At 57.9% G+C, this 16807-nt stretch overlaps 1 protein-coding gene across 2 annotated transcripts in view; it reads right to left on the bottom strand.

The window, feature by feature from the left end:
• UNC5A (unc-5 netrin receptor A) overlaps positions 1 to 16807 on the bottom strand; it is a 100913-nt gene that overhangs the window by 13207 nt on the left and 70899 nt on the right. The window contains exons 3-8 of one of the 2 annotated variants that reach the window (XM_031953735.1): positions 10623 to 10766; positions 10027 to 10130; positions 8777 to 8957; positions 8072 to 8239; positions 3316 to 3480; positions 1619 to 1807 (exon numbers count right to left, since the gene is read on the bottom strand). In XM_031953735.1, the coding sequence (XP_031809595.1) occupies positions 1619 to 1807; positions 3316 to 3480; positions 8072 to 8239; positions 8777 to 8957; positions 10027 to 10130; positions 10623 to 10766 (951 nt within the window). The remainder of the gene's footprint in view (positions 1 to 1618; positions 1808 to 3315; positions 3481 to 8071; positions 8240 to 8776; positions 8958 to 10026; positions 10131 to 10622; positions 10767 to 16807) is intronic. The other variant, XM_031953736.1, reaches the window with a different exon arrangement.

The raw sequence follows: 16807 nt of genomic DNA, 5'->3' as shown, positions 1-16807 counted from the left end.
AGAACAAGGTGAGAAGGTGCCTCAGGGTCTTCCAGGCCAGCAGAAAGCCCCTCTGCCGTATCCCTAATGAGCCCGTGCAACGTTCTTCTGAAGCCCTCCAGGGAGGGGGAACTGGCTGGCTCTATCTGTCTGGGAGATTCTTCCTTATAGAGCTGAGACCTGCTTCTCCACAAGCCCATGACGTTCTTAGTGCTTCCTTCTGGGGGGACAGACCGGAGCCCCTGACCTGGTGACGGCTCTCCACATGCCTGCAGACAGCTATCAAGTTCCCTCTTTTCTGAAGAAGAGCCTTCTCTCCTTCAGACAAGTGTTCCTATTGCCTTCCCTACAACAGGGCTTTTCCCTGGCACTCTCCTCACTTGGGCAGCCATTTTTGAACCAAACACTCCAGCTTTCCAGTCAATCAATTCCTACACACATCTAAGCACTTGATACGCGTTCCACTCTGTGCCAAGCCCCAGAGGGACCAAGAACCGGCCCCTCCCCATGCCCCTGTGTGACAAACATCCAAGATGACACCCCCTGCCCTCGAGGGGTTCCTGCTCTACGGGAGGAGAGGGCTGGCCCCCCAGGTGCATACGAGAGGGGGGAGAAGGTAAGAGCTCCCCAGGCTCCCTTCCAAGGGGAACCTGACAGGCCCTGGGGCCGTGGCAGGGAGGGGGCCTTCTCTGCTTTCTGAGACACGGCTGATTCCTGGTCACTATGCTGCATCACTCCCCACCCGGAGCTCTCGGAGGTGGGCGCCAGCTGCCTCCCCTGCTCCAGCCCCCTCTCCCAACCCTCTCCGCCCCTAAAGCCAGCAGCCGGACTGAGAATCATCCCCTACGCCCGCTCACTGGTGCCCAGAGAGGCGCGCGCCCCCTGGGTAGCTGACTGAGGCCAGCAGGGGCAGTAAGATGTCATCGGGGAGCCGGCCCGGAGGCAAGGAGACTCATCTCTGAGTGCAAGTCCAACCTCAGACCCCCACTGGCTGCCCAGACTCAACCCCGCTTACCTCAGTTTCCTCATTTGTAAAATGAGCTGAAAACAGAACTGCAAACTAGGAGGGCGTCTTTGCCGAGGAAGGCCCCCAAAGGTCACAGGGAGTCAGACCCGCCTGACTGCAGGCTGGCCCTCAAACCCCCGGGAGTGGAAGGGGCTCAGCCAGGCTGTGGAAGGGCGTCGGCCAGCACGGGGCGGGGAGGGGAGGCTCTGGCAAGGACTTATCCCAGACAACTGTCAGAGCACTTTCACGCTCCCAAGATGACCTCCTGCCACACCAGGGAGTCAGGGTAGGAGTACCATCCTCCCTACTTTATAGACAACTAGATTATGGCCCAGAGAAATGGGATGGTTTGGCCAGTCACAGGGGCCCAAAGGGCAGGGGATCTGAGCCTGAGTCTGCTTCTCTTTCCAGCGTCACCTGACCTAGGAAAGCCCCGGGAGACCCCAAGTTCTGATCTCTGGTCAAGGTCACCGACACCCTGACCACCAAGCGCTCTCTGGGCCCTGCCAGGCCCAGCTTGTCAGCAGAGACGGCCTGTGCACGGCAGGGACCTCTGGAGGGGCCTCAGCCAGGGTGCGCCCGGCAGGGCACCTGAGCACACCTGGCAGGGCCGGGCACGCGCGGTGACCTCACCTGCCTTGGTGGGCTTGATGCTGACGGGCTGGAAGCCTGAAGTCAGGATGGATGAGTCGGCCACGTCCGAGTCCAATCCCTCTTTTTTCCGGCAATAGACCAGGATGAGGACGAGCAGCAGGAGCACCAAGCACACGGCCACGGCGATGAGCCCCACGTAGAGCGCCACATCTTCCGGCCCTGAGGCGGCTGGGACAGGGGGCAGGGAAAGGGTGAGGGGCTTCCGGCTGCCCAGCCCCCGCGAGCAAGGGTTTGACGAGTTCACGCTCTCCGGGGCATCTCTGCGGGGTGTGGGCGTGTGTGTCTGTGTGAGCTGCGGGGAGTCAATCTTCGCTCACCAGGGGTGCTGGCTCCGGCTGAGAATAGCAGCGCGGCAGAGGGGGGTGGGGGCCTGGGTTCCAGGCTCAGATCAGTCACAAACTTGTGTGACACCCGGGACAAATCACTTCCCCACCCCAGAGATCCAAGCTGCGTTAGAACGTTTCTGACCCCCCCGAGTTCCATGCTCCCAAGAGCTCTGAGCTCTGGCACTCTGGGAGCTTGGGAGGCGCTTTCGGGCTCTGATTCTGGGATTTGGAAGGGTCTCTATAGCTGGGGCGGGGACAGAGGGAGGCGAGCCCACACCCCCCCGGCCAGGGCCAGCCTCCGAAGTCCGGCTGTGCGGGAGGCCTGTGTCCCCCAGGAGGGGCTGAGCCCGACAGGGGATCCGGGGGGCGCAGCCCCTCTCCTTTCCTCCTGCTTCTCACGTCCTCCCCTCCCAGGTACGCGCCCGACCGTCCTTCCTTGACCCCGGGGCTGCCCAGGGACGCAGATGGGGCCTAAGATGGGGTGTCGGCGGGAGGCAGGTGGGGGAGGACAGGAGAGAAAGGGCAAGAGGCTCTGGTGGGGAGAAGGGAGGATTAGCTGTCTGGAGGAATCAATATTGATTTTAGTGGAAATCTGCATAATGGAAGGAAGGTTCATCAGGAAGGAATTGACACAGATAATTAGGTTTTTAATTGAAAGCGAAGGTGGGGGTGGGGGAGGAGGTTGTTTCAGGGAAACATCACATTAGAACCTTTGTGTTAGTGACATTGGCCCAGAGCCTCCATCCTTTACATCCTCCTTCCCACTCCCCACTGCTCTGACATGACATGGTGGGAGGCAGGGTCTCCCGGGAGCATAGACTTTGATCTAGAAAGGACAGGAGGAGTCATTTGGTCCAAGCCCATCCTCTGCAGGTGAGGAAACTGAGGCTCGCAGGGATTATGGGAGCCCCCAGGCCAGAGCGGCCACGCCCGGGTCTCTTCCACCACTGCGCTCGGGGCGGGGCAGCGCTACGCAGGCCCACCGCTCGGTCAGGGCCCGGGTCTGGGAACGAGGGTGCCCCTGACTGAGCTGCGTGAGGGAGCGGGCGGCTCAGGGCCAGGCGCTGCCCAGGGGCAGCCAGGCCGGAGAGGCTGAGCCATGTGGAAGCCCACCTCTGCCGCAGGGCGGGGTGGGGGGAGACCCTCCGCTGGGGGCACTGTTGGCACGGCTGGAGGAGAGAAGGGGCTGGCTGTGGGGCCTTACAGGCAGGAGGGGAGAAGGCTGTAGGGGCAGATCCTACAGAACGTGAGTCAGGGGGAAGGACTTGCTGCAGTGTGAGGGGCACAGTCCAGGAAAGCCTTGCCATCTGGGGTGCATGGCGGCATGAGGGGACCTTGGGGAAAACTCACTGTGGATGCAGAGGTCGCTGGTGCAGTTGCGCGTGTCCAGGTCAGCTCCCTGGCAGTCCTCCCCACCGTTGCGAGGGGGGGGCTCGGAGCACTCCCGGCTCCTCCAGCGGGTGCAGTCCAGCGCGCAGGCCGACCACTTGCTCCACTCGGTCCACCCTCCGTCTACTGCACATGGGAGACGGGGACACCAGACAGAAGCAGAGGGGAAACGTTCAGTCCCTCGGCTGCAGGGCACAGCGAGGTCCCTGCCCCCTAGTCCACCTCTCCCTCAGGTGGAAAAACAAAGGTTGTCTCGGAGATGTGCCTCGGAGGGGCTGGGAACACCAGGCCTGTGCTTGTCCATCTGAACCAAGGAGAGTGGAGTGGGGGGAGGGCGGTCGGCGGACATGATGGCGGCGGCGGCGAGTGATGGCGGCGGCGGCAGGCGGGGGCTAATGGAAGTGGGAGGTGGTATGATGCCGGGGCGATGGGCAGAGCCCGGGCTGGGTGGGGTGCTGAGGAGGGGAGCCGGCAATGAGGGCGATGGGATGCCAAGGAACGTCCACGGAATGAAGAGGCAGGGCCTGGCTGGACACCCTGCTGTCTAGGGTAGCACTTAGGGTGCAGAACTGGTGAGCTTGGCAGCCTCTGTGTTCCAAGCCTGGAGATAGACTCTGACCCCGCACTAATCCCTGATCCTGGAATCAAGAATCAAGTCAGCCCTGAGCTCTAAGCCCTGTCCCAGAAGGACCCTGTGGGGAGATGGTCTCCCTCTGGCTGAAATCTCCCAATTTTCTAGTCTGGAGACCATCACACTGGAGCCCTCGGGTAGCTGGCCAGCGCTCCCTTGTCTAAGCTAGCCTTTATCTCTTAAGGGATGCAACAGAGGCGATATGCTTTTATAAGGTCAGTGCCGAACATTTATTCCCATAGGAGAAGTTCTCAGCCTTCTCTCTCCCTTAACATCTCATCAGCTCCTTTGGCTTTAATCTTCACCTCCATGTGGATACATCCCCAATCCCTGTTTCCAGCCTTGCCCCCAGGATTCAGTCTTGGGTTTCGAAGTGGGTGGGGACTGGCTCTACCTTCATAATAAATAACTGACATTTATATTGGGGGCTTCAAGCATTATTAGCCCCATTTTATAGATATATCTGAGGAAATGGAGGCTGAAAAAAGTGCCCAACATCACAGATTGAGTAAGTGGCTGCAAGTCTCATTGTCCGTTCTATCCCGCTGCCCCTTGGACTACAGTAGCAGCACTTACACCGAACTATCTGCTCCCCAGAAGCTAACCCTTCCCCTTGAACATTTTCTGTGGAAATGTCTCCTGCATTTGTGGATTCTCACTGTAACTACCCTCTCTTCTCTAGGCCCCCAGCTCTCCTCCTCTAGCCAAGGGGAAGAAACACAGACTCCTCAGCCCGGTGGGAGGCCGTGCATAATTACTGGCTTCAACCTGCCCGATTCTGAGGGGCACCAGCCCCACACCCATTTCCTGACACCACAGGGAAGGCCCGGGTTCCCAGGTTCTCCCAGGAGAACCACCCCAGGTATCAGCTGATGGGACCTCAGAGGCACCTCCTGCCCCCAGACCAGATTGCTGGGGGCCCGGCTCTCGCCTGCTGCTCCGAGCTGTCCACAGCCCTCTCCTCCGGCCCTGGCACATCTCCCTCCCCTACCGAGGGGGCTGTTTCCCTCCTGAATCTCCCCAAGGCTCAGAGTGCAGAGCTCCGTACATGTGTTTCTGCATCAAGCCCAGGCACTTTTCCTGCCCAAGGCTGCTTCCTTATCTTTAAACCTCCGGTGCTCAGCACAGGGACTTCTGCATTTAATAAAGTTTGTTGGGCTGAGCAGTAACCCTGCGCTCCCGGGTCCAGGGCAGCTGTGGCTGGGAAAGGGGAATCCGGGGGTCCCCACTGGGGGGAGTGGTGCCCTCCGTGCCCCGGCCCTTGACCCAGGGGCTTCTTTACAACCCAGCTGGGAGGTCAGTGCTGCAGGGCAGGGAATGTGTCCGCTGCTCAGGAGGAAAAGCTTGAGAATGCCACTGCCTCATCCCCGCTACCTGCACGTGCCGTGTGAGCTCCGCTTCTGGCACAAGCAAACACTCAAGGGGTGCTGGTGACTGACGGGCTGACGGGGTCCGGACCCGGACCCCACACCCCGGAACTGCACCTGTGCCTGTGCTCTCTGTCTCTGGGAACACTTTCCTGCCGTCCCAGACCAGGAAGACTCCCGGGGTCAGGGAGTTTGTGTCACACCCTCCCCGAGTATCCCACGAGCTCTCTCAGGGCAGGCACTGCGTTCTGCCAGTATGAGGCCCTCCCACAGGGGTCCCTTAATCAACACGTGCTAGGCCGGGGAAGGATGTCTTGCTCTACACCGCTCTAGGGAGACCTGGTTGTAGAGGGCCAGTCCTGAATAAAACCCATGTGCAGGAAGAGTCTGGTCAGACACAGGGTCACATTTCCTCCTTACTCAACCAGCCCTCATGGCTTCCTATTGCCTCTGGACTAAACAGAAAAGACTACTGAGTCCCAAACCTACCTTTCCTCAGCAAATCCATGACCCAGGCAAACTGAATCTCCTACTCTTCCTCCTCATTTCCTTCCTCCACACCTTTATTCTAGCTGTTCTCCAGTGCAAGAAGGCACTGTCCCCTCTCCCCTCCAACAATCTTCTGTTTCCTCCAAAAGCTAGCTCACAAAGCCTTTCCTGCCCCCCCCCCCCACCATGGTGTTTTGTGTGTATGACTGCACAGCCCTTTGAAGCTGGGCCGGTCACTGCTGCCCCAGGGTTCCTGGCACGCAGGATCGGCACTGAATAAGTCCGAGTGCACTGACTGGATGCGCAGAGGAAGGGGTTGTGGGGGGCTGAGGGTGGTCTCTCTCCACTGCTACAGTCGGATGATCCCCCAGCTATGGCCCAGAACTCTAGTGTAACCCTCTGCTGGCAGGGCCGGACCTCAGCCTGATTCCGAGGAAGGGTCCCACACCGGTCCTACAGCACCCCCCCGGTGCCAGCCTGAGGGATGCCTCTCCTGCCTGGTCTGTCCTTCCTTTCGTCCTTCTCCCCGATCTCCTGGTTCCTTTCACACCCTGGCTTGTGGTAGCCCACTGGAGCCTGGACGGGCTGTGCTGGGGCCTCAGACACAGAGGGGATGTGTCACAGGGGCTTTGGGATCAATGGTCCATGCAGAGAAATTTACTTACAAAAGCGAGGCCGGAGCCCAAGGCCACCGGGCCCAGAGGCCAGCTCTGGCGCTCACACACCTGCCTACATGTGGAACCAAAGAACCCAGAACGTCCCAAAGGAAGGAAGCCCCCCCCCCCCCACAGAATGCTGGATACTGACAGGGCCTTAGGCACTCAATGTCGGAGCTAGAAAGGGATGAGAACTCAAAGAGCCAGAATTGTAAAGGACCTCCGGATAAAGACTGTCAGGAGTTGGGAAAAGACCCTCAGAGCCGAGAGCGTCAGAGCTGGCAAGAACACCCAGAATGCCCAAGGAGATCGACCCGTTTGCGTTACAGGGGCGGAGGAGGCCTACAGAAGAGCGACGGCGCAGCAAGGCGGGAAGCCACGTTTCTAGCCCTTTCTCTAGTGTAGCCCCGAAAGACCCCATCTGCCTCCTGCCATTTCCTCACCTTCCATCTTTCCTGCCTGAGACAAGACTTCTCTGACCCAGGACCAAGGAACCTCCCAAGGAGAGTCAGCTAGCGTCGGCCCTCATCATGGCGGAGGCCCAAAGGCAAGGGGCCTAACCCCCGAGAGGGCAAGTGCGATGGAGCGCACCGTGCGCCTGTGCCCAGCATCGCCCTTGGGGAAAAGCCACGGCAAGCACTCACTCAGGCCTGGTGCTGCGGAGAGGAGCGCCTTCCTTCGGGGGGCCTGGGGGAGACAGGGCCAAGGGGGGACCGGGAGAAAGAAGTACTGATGTTGGACACAGTAACGGGATGTTTCCTGTGGAATCTCAGAATGGCAGAAGGGCCGGCAGCCCCCATCCGCCTGACTCGGCAAATATCCCCTCGCTGCTGTCCCCAGGGTCTCCCCCAAGGCTCCGGTGATGGGAACTTGGGGACTCACTGAGGCAGAGTCCTCTCCAGCTTCCGGACACACCAAGGGCTGGGGGACCGTTCCTTAGGGAAGTTCAGCCCAAACCTATTTCTCAACAACTTCGCCCTGGGGTCTCTAGCTGTGCCCTCTGGCGCTGGGCACAGCAAGCGTAAGCTCTCTTCTCCAAGAGAGCCCTTCAGATTCTTACTAATAATAGCTTTATAAAGCACTCTGAGACGCGCAAAACACAAATGTGACTTCATTTCATCATCACAAAACCCCTGGGAAGTAGGTGCTGTAATTACTCTTCTGTTACAGACGAGAGACAGAGACCAAGGGGCGGGCCCCGGGTCACCTGGCTAGCTGCGGTGGGGTATGGGTCCTGCTGACCCAGGCCCGGCGCTCTGTCCGGCGCACCCTCACGGACCCCATCCCTGTGGCTTCTCTCTTCCAAGCTCCTTTAGGCCTCCCACAGGAAGCCCTCCATCCCCTCACTATCCTACACGCCCTCCTTGGACCCTCTCCGGTGTCTCAGCACCCCGTGTCTGGCACCAGACTCGCTGCTCGCCGGCGGGGGCGTGACCGGGTAGGACGGCAGCCCCGCCCCCCTGTGCTAAGGTGCCTCTGGCCCCTGCCTGGCCCAGATGGTGGGACTAGAGCGATGGAGGCGGCGGAGTGACCAATGCAGGGTGGCCATGGTGGTGGAGGCGAGGGGCCAATACCTGGGCACAAGGAGGCACAGGCGGTTTTCTGGCCGCTCTGGCCCTCACAGAAGGAGCCCCCGTTGAGCGGTGCCGGGTTGGTGCAGCTCCGGCTGCGTTTCTGCCAGCCTCGCCCACAGGTGGCACTGCAGGCTGACCACTCCGTCCAGGTCGACCACCCACCGTTCACTGGTGTGGGACAGAGAAGGGACCAAGATCAGCGGGGCCCGAGGCTCGGCAAGGAGCACCTCCCCACGGGGGGCTTGGGGCGCGAGTGCAGAGGCAATGTCCTTAGCGGGGGCGGCCCCGTACAGTCCTGACTGCCCCAGGGCAGAAGAGGAGGAGCTGAGGGGAGCGGGTGGGACCCCATCTCCCACGCCTGGCAGCCACTGGCAACGACACCACAGCAGGCGCCCTCCCCCCCAGAGCGCACAGGTCCGGGGGCCTCTCACCCGCCTCGCCCATCTGCCAGGGAGTGGCCAGAGGCCTTCGGCATCTGCTGGCCCGGCTCTCCCTTCCTGCACCCACACTGCCTAGGAATGCCCTCCTGCAGCCCCCTGCCTGGCCGCCCATCTCCTGCACCAGGCGGTGTGCCCCCTCCCACGGCCCCCGCCTCAAGTCCCCTCGGTCCCGATGCTCATGCGTCCCTCTCAGGCCGGGCACCTGCACCGCTCAGGGCAGGGCCCCCCTCCAGCCACAGAGCGCCCGCCGAGGGGTGGGGCTCACCGTAGACGGTGACGGCGGCCGAGGAGCTGCGGCGCCGGGCCACAATGTTCTTGGCCACGCAGGTGTAGTTGGCCGTGTCGGCCAGCCGGGCCTGGCGCACCACCAGGCTGTGTTCCCGGGTCACGTAGACGTTGGGATCCAGGGACGGGTCAACCAGGTCCTCGTTTCGGAGCCATTCCACCTGGGGGGACAGGGAGGCACTAGCAGGTTCTGCCATCCACCGGGGGTGGGGACGGCACCACCCAGCTGCTGTCCCAGAGGGGCCCTGCCCACACAAGCCCTGAGGAGGGGCAGAGGTACGAGCTCTGCCCACACGGATCCTGCCCAGTCGGCCCCAGAAGGGCCTTGGTCTGAGTGGAGAGCAGAAGGAAGGCTGATACACAGGGAGGCAGGAACCTCCCCAGGACTGGTGGCAGGCCCTAGAATGGCACCCTGGGGCACTGCCCAAGCCGGGCCCAGGGCGCAGGATGATGTCCTGTGGGCTCGGCCTAGGCCCAGGGCACACAGAGCAGGCTGGGCTTGGCCCCTGGGCCACCTCAGGGCTCACCCCTGTAGACCACAGGGCACAGTGAGCAAACTGAGACCACGAGAAGGGAGCTCTCTTGTGGCTTGCCCAGGGTCACAAAAATGGCAAACAGTCTGGCCACAAGTAGGGCCTGATCCTTTTATTACAAACATAAGGTTCTTTCCAACACACCTCACTTCTGTGAGGGCCACCTGACGCTGTCTGTGGGACTGTCACACGGGGCACTGGCCCTACAAAAAGCAAACCAGCAAAGATGGCCCCAGCCTGCCCAGGGAGGAAGCCCATGGGGAACAGGCCTGGGCTCATGCCCCCTCACAGAGCCCCCCACAGCCCCACAGCCTGAGACTACGGTGGGCTCCCTTCTCCCAGCAGCTGGGCGGCACGGCAGACCCCCCACAGGCAGAAAGACTGGGCCAGGCTGCTGTCACTCCCCTCCCAGGCTTTTACCTTACTCGGATTATAGGCTTGGAGAAGCTTGCAGGGGCCTCAGAGAGCGCCCTGCCCAGCCCTGTCATTTTTGAGGGAAAAGAGGCCCAGAGACCAGGGGGCTTTGCTGGCCCAGAGTTCTGCCCCAAGCTGACTAAACACCCTGGTGCCTGGGGGGTCTGGCTGGTGTGTGGGCTGGGGGGCAGAGCAACAGGAAGGGGGGTGGGCACGCTGACTCCCTGGGCTCCAAAGGGCTGGAGAAAGGGGCTGGAGCCGGGCCTCCCCACCCGTCCCTTACCTCAGCAGGGGGGATGCCCTCGGGCGGGCGGCAGGGCAGGACGATGCCCTGCTCCAAGGATACTTCCTTGGCCAAAGGCTCCTGTTCAAAGTTCTTGCGCAAATCTGGGAGAGAAGAGAGAGAGGTGAGGGCTGCTTGGGTCTGGCAGAGATCCTGCCAGATACCGAGGAGAGGTCTTTTCTCCTGGGCATTGAAGCAGGATCCAGACTCTGTGATTGGGGCGTCTGTGGGCTCTGACAGGTGGCCGACCCCCCGGAGCGGTGGTGGGAAGGAGTGCGGGCTTCCAGGGGAGTGGGTAAGGGGTCCCGCCACCAAGAACAGAGCTTGTTTTCTATGACTCCCCTCAGGACTGGAAAGAAGCTCCAACTCAACTGTCCAACAGCCCCAGAGCTTGGGCCGGGGCCAAGGCCCCCAGCACTTTCCTGAGCTCCTGTCCCTGGAGGCCCCCTTGTCTCTGACTCCCTGTACAGAGAAGCCCGTTCTGGCTTCATCTCCCTGTCTGAGGAAGGGCTCTCCAAGCTGCCCCCTCCCTGCGCAAGCCCGCTTCCTGACCAGGACAGCTCCTAGCCCCCTCCTGGCCATTCCAGGGTGCTCACAGGCAATGCGGACATAGGCCTTCTGGCTCTTGGTGGTGCCTGAAGAACTCCAGGCTACGCACTGGCACCAGTACTCCTCCAGCCCGAAGACTTTCTCCACCTGCTGCCTGGAGATGTTGATGCGGACCTCCATCATGGGCAGCCCTGCGTGGGAGGAAAGGACCCTGAGGCTGCGGTCACCCAGAGAACTGCGGAGGGCCCTGCATTTGGAAGGGGCACACGGGCCTCGGCCTCAGGGGCACCAGCATGTGGGGTGCTGAGGGGGATCCCAGAAACTCAAATCTGGCCAGGAGGCTGGACTGAGCTGGGGGCCGGACCGAGGACACTCAGAAGGCCTCAGGGCCCTGAAGAGATGCTCAGAGCCTGGCAGGAGGCAGGAAGGGAAAGGGTGGGGTGAATGTGAGTGACTTCCTCTGGGGGGCAAGGGGCTGAGGCCAGAGGCAGGTCTGAGTTCCAGTTTAATTCTGCTGCGGGACAAGACGCTGTAGGAGGAATACAGGGACCAGGGAGAGGCAGAAGTGAACCCAGGGTGGACGCTGAGGCTTTATCTTTGATTTCCTCCTCCTATGAGGGTCCCAAGGACTGGCCTTCCAATGGTCCAGAGGGAAGAGGGGACGAATTTTTCCAGGTCACCATAGGAATGGGAAAAACAATGACATGGGAGGTTCTGGGTGGGGGGAGTCTTTATGAGAAGATGTCAGGGAAGGCTTCCTGGAGGAAGTGGTATTTGGACAGGGCTTCAAAGGACAAGTGGGAACTGAGGCAGTGAATATCCCTGCCAGCCACTGGTCTGTGCGACCGTCTCCCGTCCTGCTGCACGGCTACGATCCTGTCCCCTCGGCCACCAGTTTCTCCTCCCATCTGTCTGTCCCTCCCCACACCTGTGTGTCTGGCCACCAAAAGCAGGGTGCAGAGGAGAGTAAAAACTGTTTGTTTCCAATTTCTCCTCCTCCTGACCCCAATTTCCCTCGGGTCACTGGCTTATCAGAAAGAGAGAGTGAGGCAGGGATGGGAATGTGTTTCTATTGTTAACAGAGAAATTCAATTAGGGCTGCAGTGCAGAGTCAGGTCTGAGCTGGGGGGAAGGAGCCAAACTTAGCTCAGCTAGTGTAGCTCAGGGAGGCTGGGGGGTAGGAGCCCCCCTTTTAATCTGCTAACCTGACCTCCCAATGCCACCTGTCTTTGTCTCCTGCCCCACCAAAGGACTAACGGTTAACCCCTCTCCACCTCGGGTCCCGGATCCCATTTTCCACAATTAGCACAGCAGAGCAAAAACAAGCCCAGATTAGGAGTTAAGAGACCAGACTTGAGTCCTGGGTGCGAGTCCCTGGCCCATTTCCTGCACTGATCATCCCTAGCTGTGTGACCTGGGACAAGTAGATCATTTTACTCTTCGATGCTTCACTGTAACGGAGGCGACTGGATTAGGGCTCCTAGGCCCTGACATTCAGAGTCCTCAGGTCCCTTCTGCTTCTGCCAGGCGGGGTGCTGAAGTCTGAACCTGGCTGTCTCATCGGTCAGGTGGGGATAACTGTACCTTCCTGGCCCTCTATAGGCTGAGATACGGATCCTGCAATCGTAACCCCGCCTGAAATGTTGTTTCTCACTGGTGTAAAGAAGGAACTTTTCTGCAGACCTAGTGTCCAGTCTTGCAGCATTTCCCCGGGGCACCGAGAGGCTGCCCAAGGCCACTGCACTAGTAGGCCTCAAGGGCCCCGAAGGTCACCTCTCTGCTGGCCTTGCTAAGGTGTCAGCTGACAATGAAGGCACGGACCCTCCCTGGCCTCTCGCCATCTTTACGGCCCAATTTACTCCTTTCTAACTTCGTGTTTCTGTCTAGGCAACATCTTTCATTCCTTTTCTGATTATTTCCTTTCTGATGTTTCCATAACCTCTCAGAAGGGCTTCCCGCCTTCACTCCCCATATTCATCCTTCACACCACTGAGGGACTGATCTTCCTCAGATCCAGACTCGATTGCGAAACACCTCGACTCCAAAGTCTTCCATGACTTCCGATTACTTACTGAATCATCAGATTCTCGCTAGGATTCAAGGTCCATCACAACCTGGCACTGGCTCACCTTTCCTGCCTCATCTCACATCCCTCCCTTACACAAATTCCATAATTCAGCCAAACCAGCTTTATTGGCCAAACTATCCTGTGCTCTCCTTGGCTTTCAATGCTTTTTCTTACACCCTGGCTAGTGCCTGGAACTGCCCACCCTCCTCTCTTCCTCACCGCTGTAATTCCTTCTAGTTATTAAAGTCCAGCTCAAATACTACTTTTTCTTTGATGTTTCTTCATAAATACATCCTCCACCTAAAGCCTCACTCTGCTTTGTTCCTTTCTAAAACTTAGATGTCACTGTACATTCTGTTCTGATGTCTCATCCCTCTACTGGACAGGACCGTGCCCTGGGCTTTCAGCTGAACTAAACAGGCAGTGGAACCTCTAGTGACCTTCATTCCAGCAGCCCTAACCCTGGCATTAGCGGCGGCCGGACTCCCTTCATCTCCCTTAGCTTCCATCTCTTTTCTTGGTGAGCCTGAAAAAAGCAGCAAAGACTAGGAAGTGCACCATCTCAAGGAGAACAACTCCTCCCATTTCTGCCCTCTTCTCTATTTTCTCCATTCCTTTCTTCTCCCTTCTGTTCCCCTCTCCTCTTTCCTTCCTTTCTCCTTGCTTGTCTTCCACTCTTCTTCCTCTCCTTTTCTTCCCTTTCTTGTTTTCCTTTTTTTCTCTCTTCTCTCTCCCTTACCTCTTCCCTTCCCCTCCTCCTCCCTTTTCTCTTTTCTCTTCTTGAGCTCTGGTCTCAATGTAGTCTGGTTATCTTTGTTCAGTTTTGTAGCCCTTTCCCCCAGTATAGCAAAAATGTGTGCCCTTAAAAAGATTGGGCAAAGAAAGCAATGTGGATGGTTTGGGGTAGCTCAGACCTGAATTGCCCTGGAATCATTGTGCAGAGCTGGGTTTAGCTCTCCTCCCCTCTCCCATGCTTTCTTTTCCCCTTCAAAGCCTGGGTTTTGTCCCTTTAAGTTCCAAAGGCCCATTGCATAAATGAGAGACAATGGGGGACAGTGGCAGCTGCAGCTGCGGAGGACAGGTGTGTGTATGGAAGCAGATGTAACCTTGGCTGGCCCAGGCCCTTTCTGGGGATGTAGCAATTAAGATGTTCTGTGTATGTGTGTGTGTGAGGGGGGGAGGCTGATAAGGGAAAAGAGGGAGGAGGAAGGGAAAAAGGGAGAATAGAGAGGGAGGGAGAGAGGAGGAGGAAGAAAAAGAGGGAGAGGTGAATAAAGAGAATGAAAAAGAGAAGAAAGGAAGGAGAGGGAGAAACTAAGGGGGAGAAAAGAGAAACTAATGAAGAACAAAGAAAGGGAGGAAGGGAAAGAGAGGTAGAGAGGGAGGGAGGAAGGAAAGGGAGGGGAGAGAGGGAGATAGAAAATAAATGAGAGAGAAAAAAGGGGCAGAGAAAGATGGAGAGATAAGTAGTGAGACAGGAAGAGAAAGGAGAGAATGTGTGTGTATGAGTGGAGGCAGGGTGATAAGGGAAGAGAGGGAAGAGGAAGAGGAAAAGGGAGAGTGGAGAGGGAGAAAGGAAGAAGGAAAAAGAGAGGGAGAGGTGAATAAAGAGAAAGAGGGAGCAGAAAGGAACTAAGGGGAAGACAGAAAGAAATGGAGAAAGGAGAGAGAGAGAGAGAGAGAGAGAGAGAGAGAGAGAGAGAGAGAGAGAGAGAAAGGAACTATTGGGAAGATAAAGAAATAGAGGAAGAGAGGGAAAGAAGGAGAGAGGAAAGGAAAGACTAGAGGAAGAGAGGGAGGAAGGAAGAAGAGGGAGGGGAGAGAAGGAGAAAGAAAATAAGAAAAAAAGGAGCAGGAGAAAGATGAAGAGAGATGTGTAGTGAGACAGAGAGAGGAGAGGAGGAAGCAATTGGGAAGGAGGGAGACAGAGGGGCCCAACAGCACAGGCCTATGTGATCAGTACAAGTGGGTTTGTGTTTGTTGACTAGGCCCCTAGGATGACCTCAGTGGCTCTGTTTTCACCCTCTCATAAATCTGGTTCTAATAACCAATCAGTTTGTTTAACAAACAATAAATTACCACTTTCCAAGGTTGGGCTTAAATGCTTAGGTCAGCAAATTTGGGTCTTTTATGGAGTCAGAGTTTCTGCTCTAATGTGTATCACATTTATCTTTTTTTGGGGCCTGAAGACTTGATAAAGCCATTGCACCCCCTGCCCCTCTCCCAGGCCTGAGGTAGGAGGAGGGTGAGAGCACAAGGAGCTCCTTCCCCCTCTGGCCGCCCGGGGTGGCTCCCCAGCAAACATCCCTTCCCACCTCCCCACACTGTGCCCCCGGCCCCTCTGGTGTGCAGGGCTACAGAGGGGCAGGAGGCAGGGAGTGACGGCGTCCTCCTGTCCACCGCTGCCTCCTGGGACCTTCCTGGGCAGAGCTAGCTTTCCTTTCTGGCCCCAACTTTGCCATCTGTAAGATGGGGCTAAGCCCTACGCTGGCTGCCTCACCAGGCTGCTGCAAGGGAACCATTGTGTAAACATGGTGCACTCCAGCAAGAGTAATTATATTATTATAATTAAATACATAACAAGAACATAAATACATATTATTATTAATAATAAGCAAGGCCGCTCTGTCTCTCCAGCTCCCCCGCCCCCTAAATTAAATTCTGGCTGGCTCTGAGAGGACAGAACAAGATCTAATAATGAGAGCCACTAGGACCCGTAGAGGTCACTGGGTCCCACCCACACTCTCAGCACCTCAGCCAGTACGCATGAAAGGGTCCAGAGAGAGAGAGAGAGAGAGAGGAAGGGAGGGAGGGAGAGGGAGAGAGAGAGAGAGAGAGAGAGAGAGAGAGAGAGAGAAGACCAAAAGGGGGAGGGAGATACAGACAAAGACCCAGACAGACAAGAGGAGGCAGAAAGCGAGAGTGAGTATGGAGGCTGTCTTCAAGGCTTAAACAATGTGGTGTCAGGGCCCACAATTCCCCGGGGTGATAATTCCCGGGTCTCGCCATGGTCCCAGTAGGGCAGACTCCCTTTGGGGGATGGTCACCACATTTTGGGGCTGACCGAGGATACAGGACGCTGACCACAAGAGCCGGTGGGGAGCTGACAGAATCCAGCGCTGACACAGCCTATCAGAGCGAGGGAGCTCGGCACGTGGGATGTCAAGGTTGGGCAGGAAAAGACGGCCTTGTTCAACCCCTCATTTTACAGGAGACCTAAGGTGGGGCTGGAGAGAGGGGGTGACTGAAGTCACCCCCCGAGGTGAGGTAGCTGACAGTCTCCGACAAGCACCAGAGGAATTAGGGGCAGAGAGGGGGTTTGGCGTCGGGGTACCTGGGCCCGTTCACTGCTCTGTCGGCGTGCTGGTGATAGGCACAGGTAAATGATGTGTGGGCCCTGAATGAGGAGGGCTGCTACAATAACTCCCCCCTTCTCTTTCCTGAGGCCCCCTGTGAGAGGCCCTCTCTGGAATCTGTGATAGCCGAGATTTAAACTCAGAACGGGACTCAGAGACCATGAAAGCCGCCCTCTCATTTTATAGATGAGGGAACTTTTGCCCAAGGTCACCGGTCTAGTAAGTGTCAGAAGCAGGATCTGAATCCAGGACCTTTCATGTTAGAGTCAATGCTGTTTCTGTCTCTGTTCTCAACAGATTCTGGTCTGGCTCCCCACAAGACCAGCCATGTGTGAGGTTACTCCCTGCTCTTGGAGCTGTGATCCCGTGTTCCTCTTTTTTTTCTTTTTGCAAGGCAAAGGGGGTTAAATGACTCGGCTAGGATCGCACAGCGAGCAACTGTTCTCTCCACTAGCTGCCCCCCTTGTCCCTCCATGTTCCTGAGCCCTCTGCCCCAGCCCATGGGCTCCCTGGCTCCTGATGACTTGGAAGCAGATGTAGGCTGCCTCTCCTGGGAAGCCTGGGACTGGGCAGCAGAAAGGAACGTGACCCCTGAATCCCAGGTCTGGTTGAGCCTCCTCCCCAGGCTTCTAAGGAAGACCTAGGATCAGTCTTCCCTTATACTTGGACCCCTACTCCTGCCCTCCCCAAAGACCTGAGCCCCTGTCCTCCCCCGTCTCCTCTCCCTAACTCTTCATGTCAAAGGAGAAAGGGCAAGGAGTAGCTTACCTACCTACGGTTCTGATAAAGGAGACCCTCAGGGCGCTGG

Source organism: Sarcophilus harrisii, chromosome 2 (genome assembly GCF_902635505.1).
Source record: "Sarcophilus harrisii chromosome 2, mSarHar1.11, whole genome shotgun sequence".
In the NCBI taxonomy this organism is placed as follows: domain Eukaryota; kingdom Metazoa; phylum Chordata; class Mammalia; order Dasyuromorphia; family Dasyuridae; genus Sarcophilus; species Sarcophilus harrisii.
Note: the sequence above shows the minus strand (reverse complement) of the source record. Positions and strands in the feature narration are given on the sequence as shown.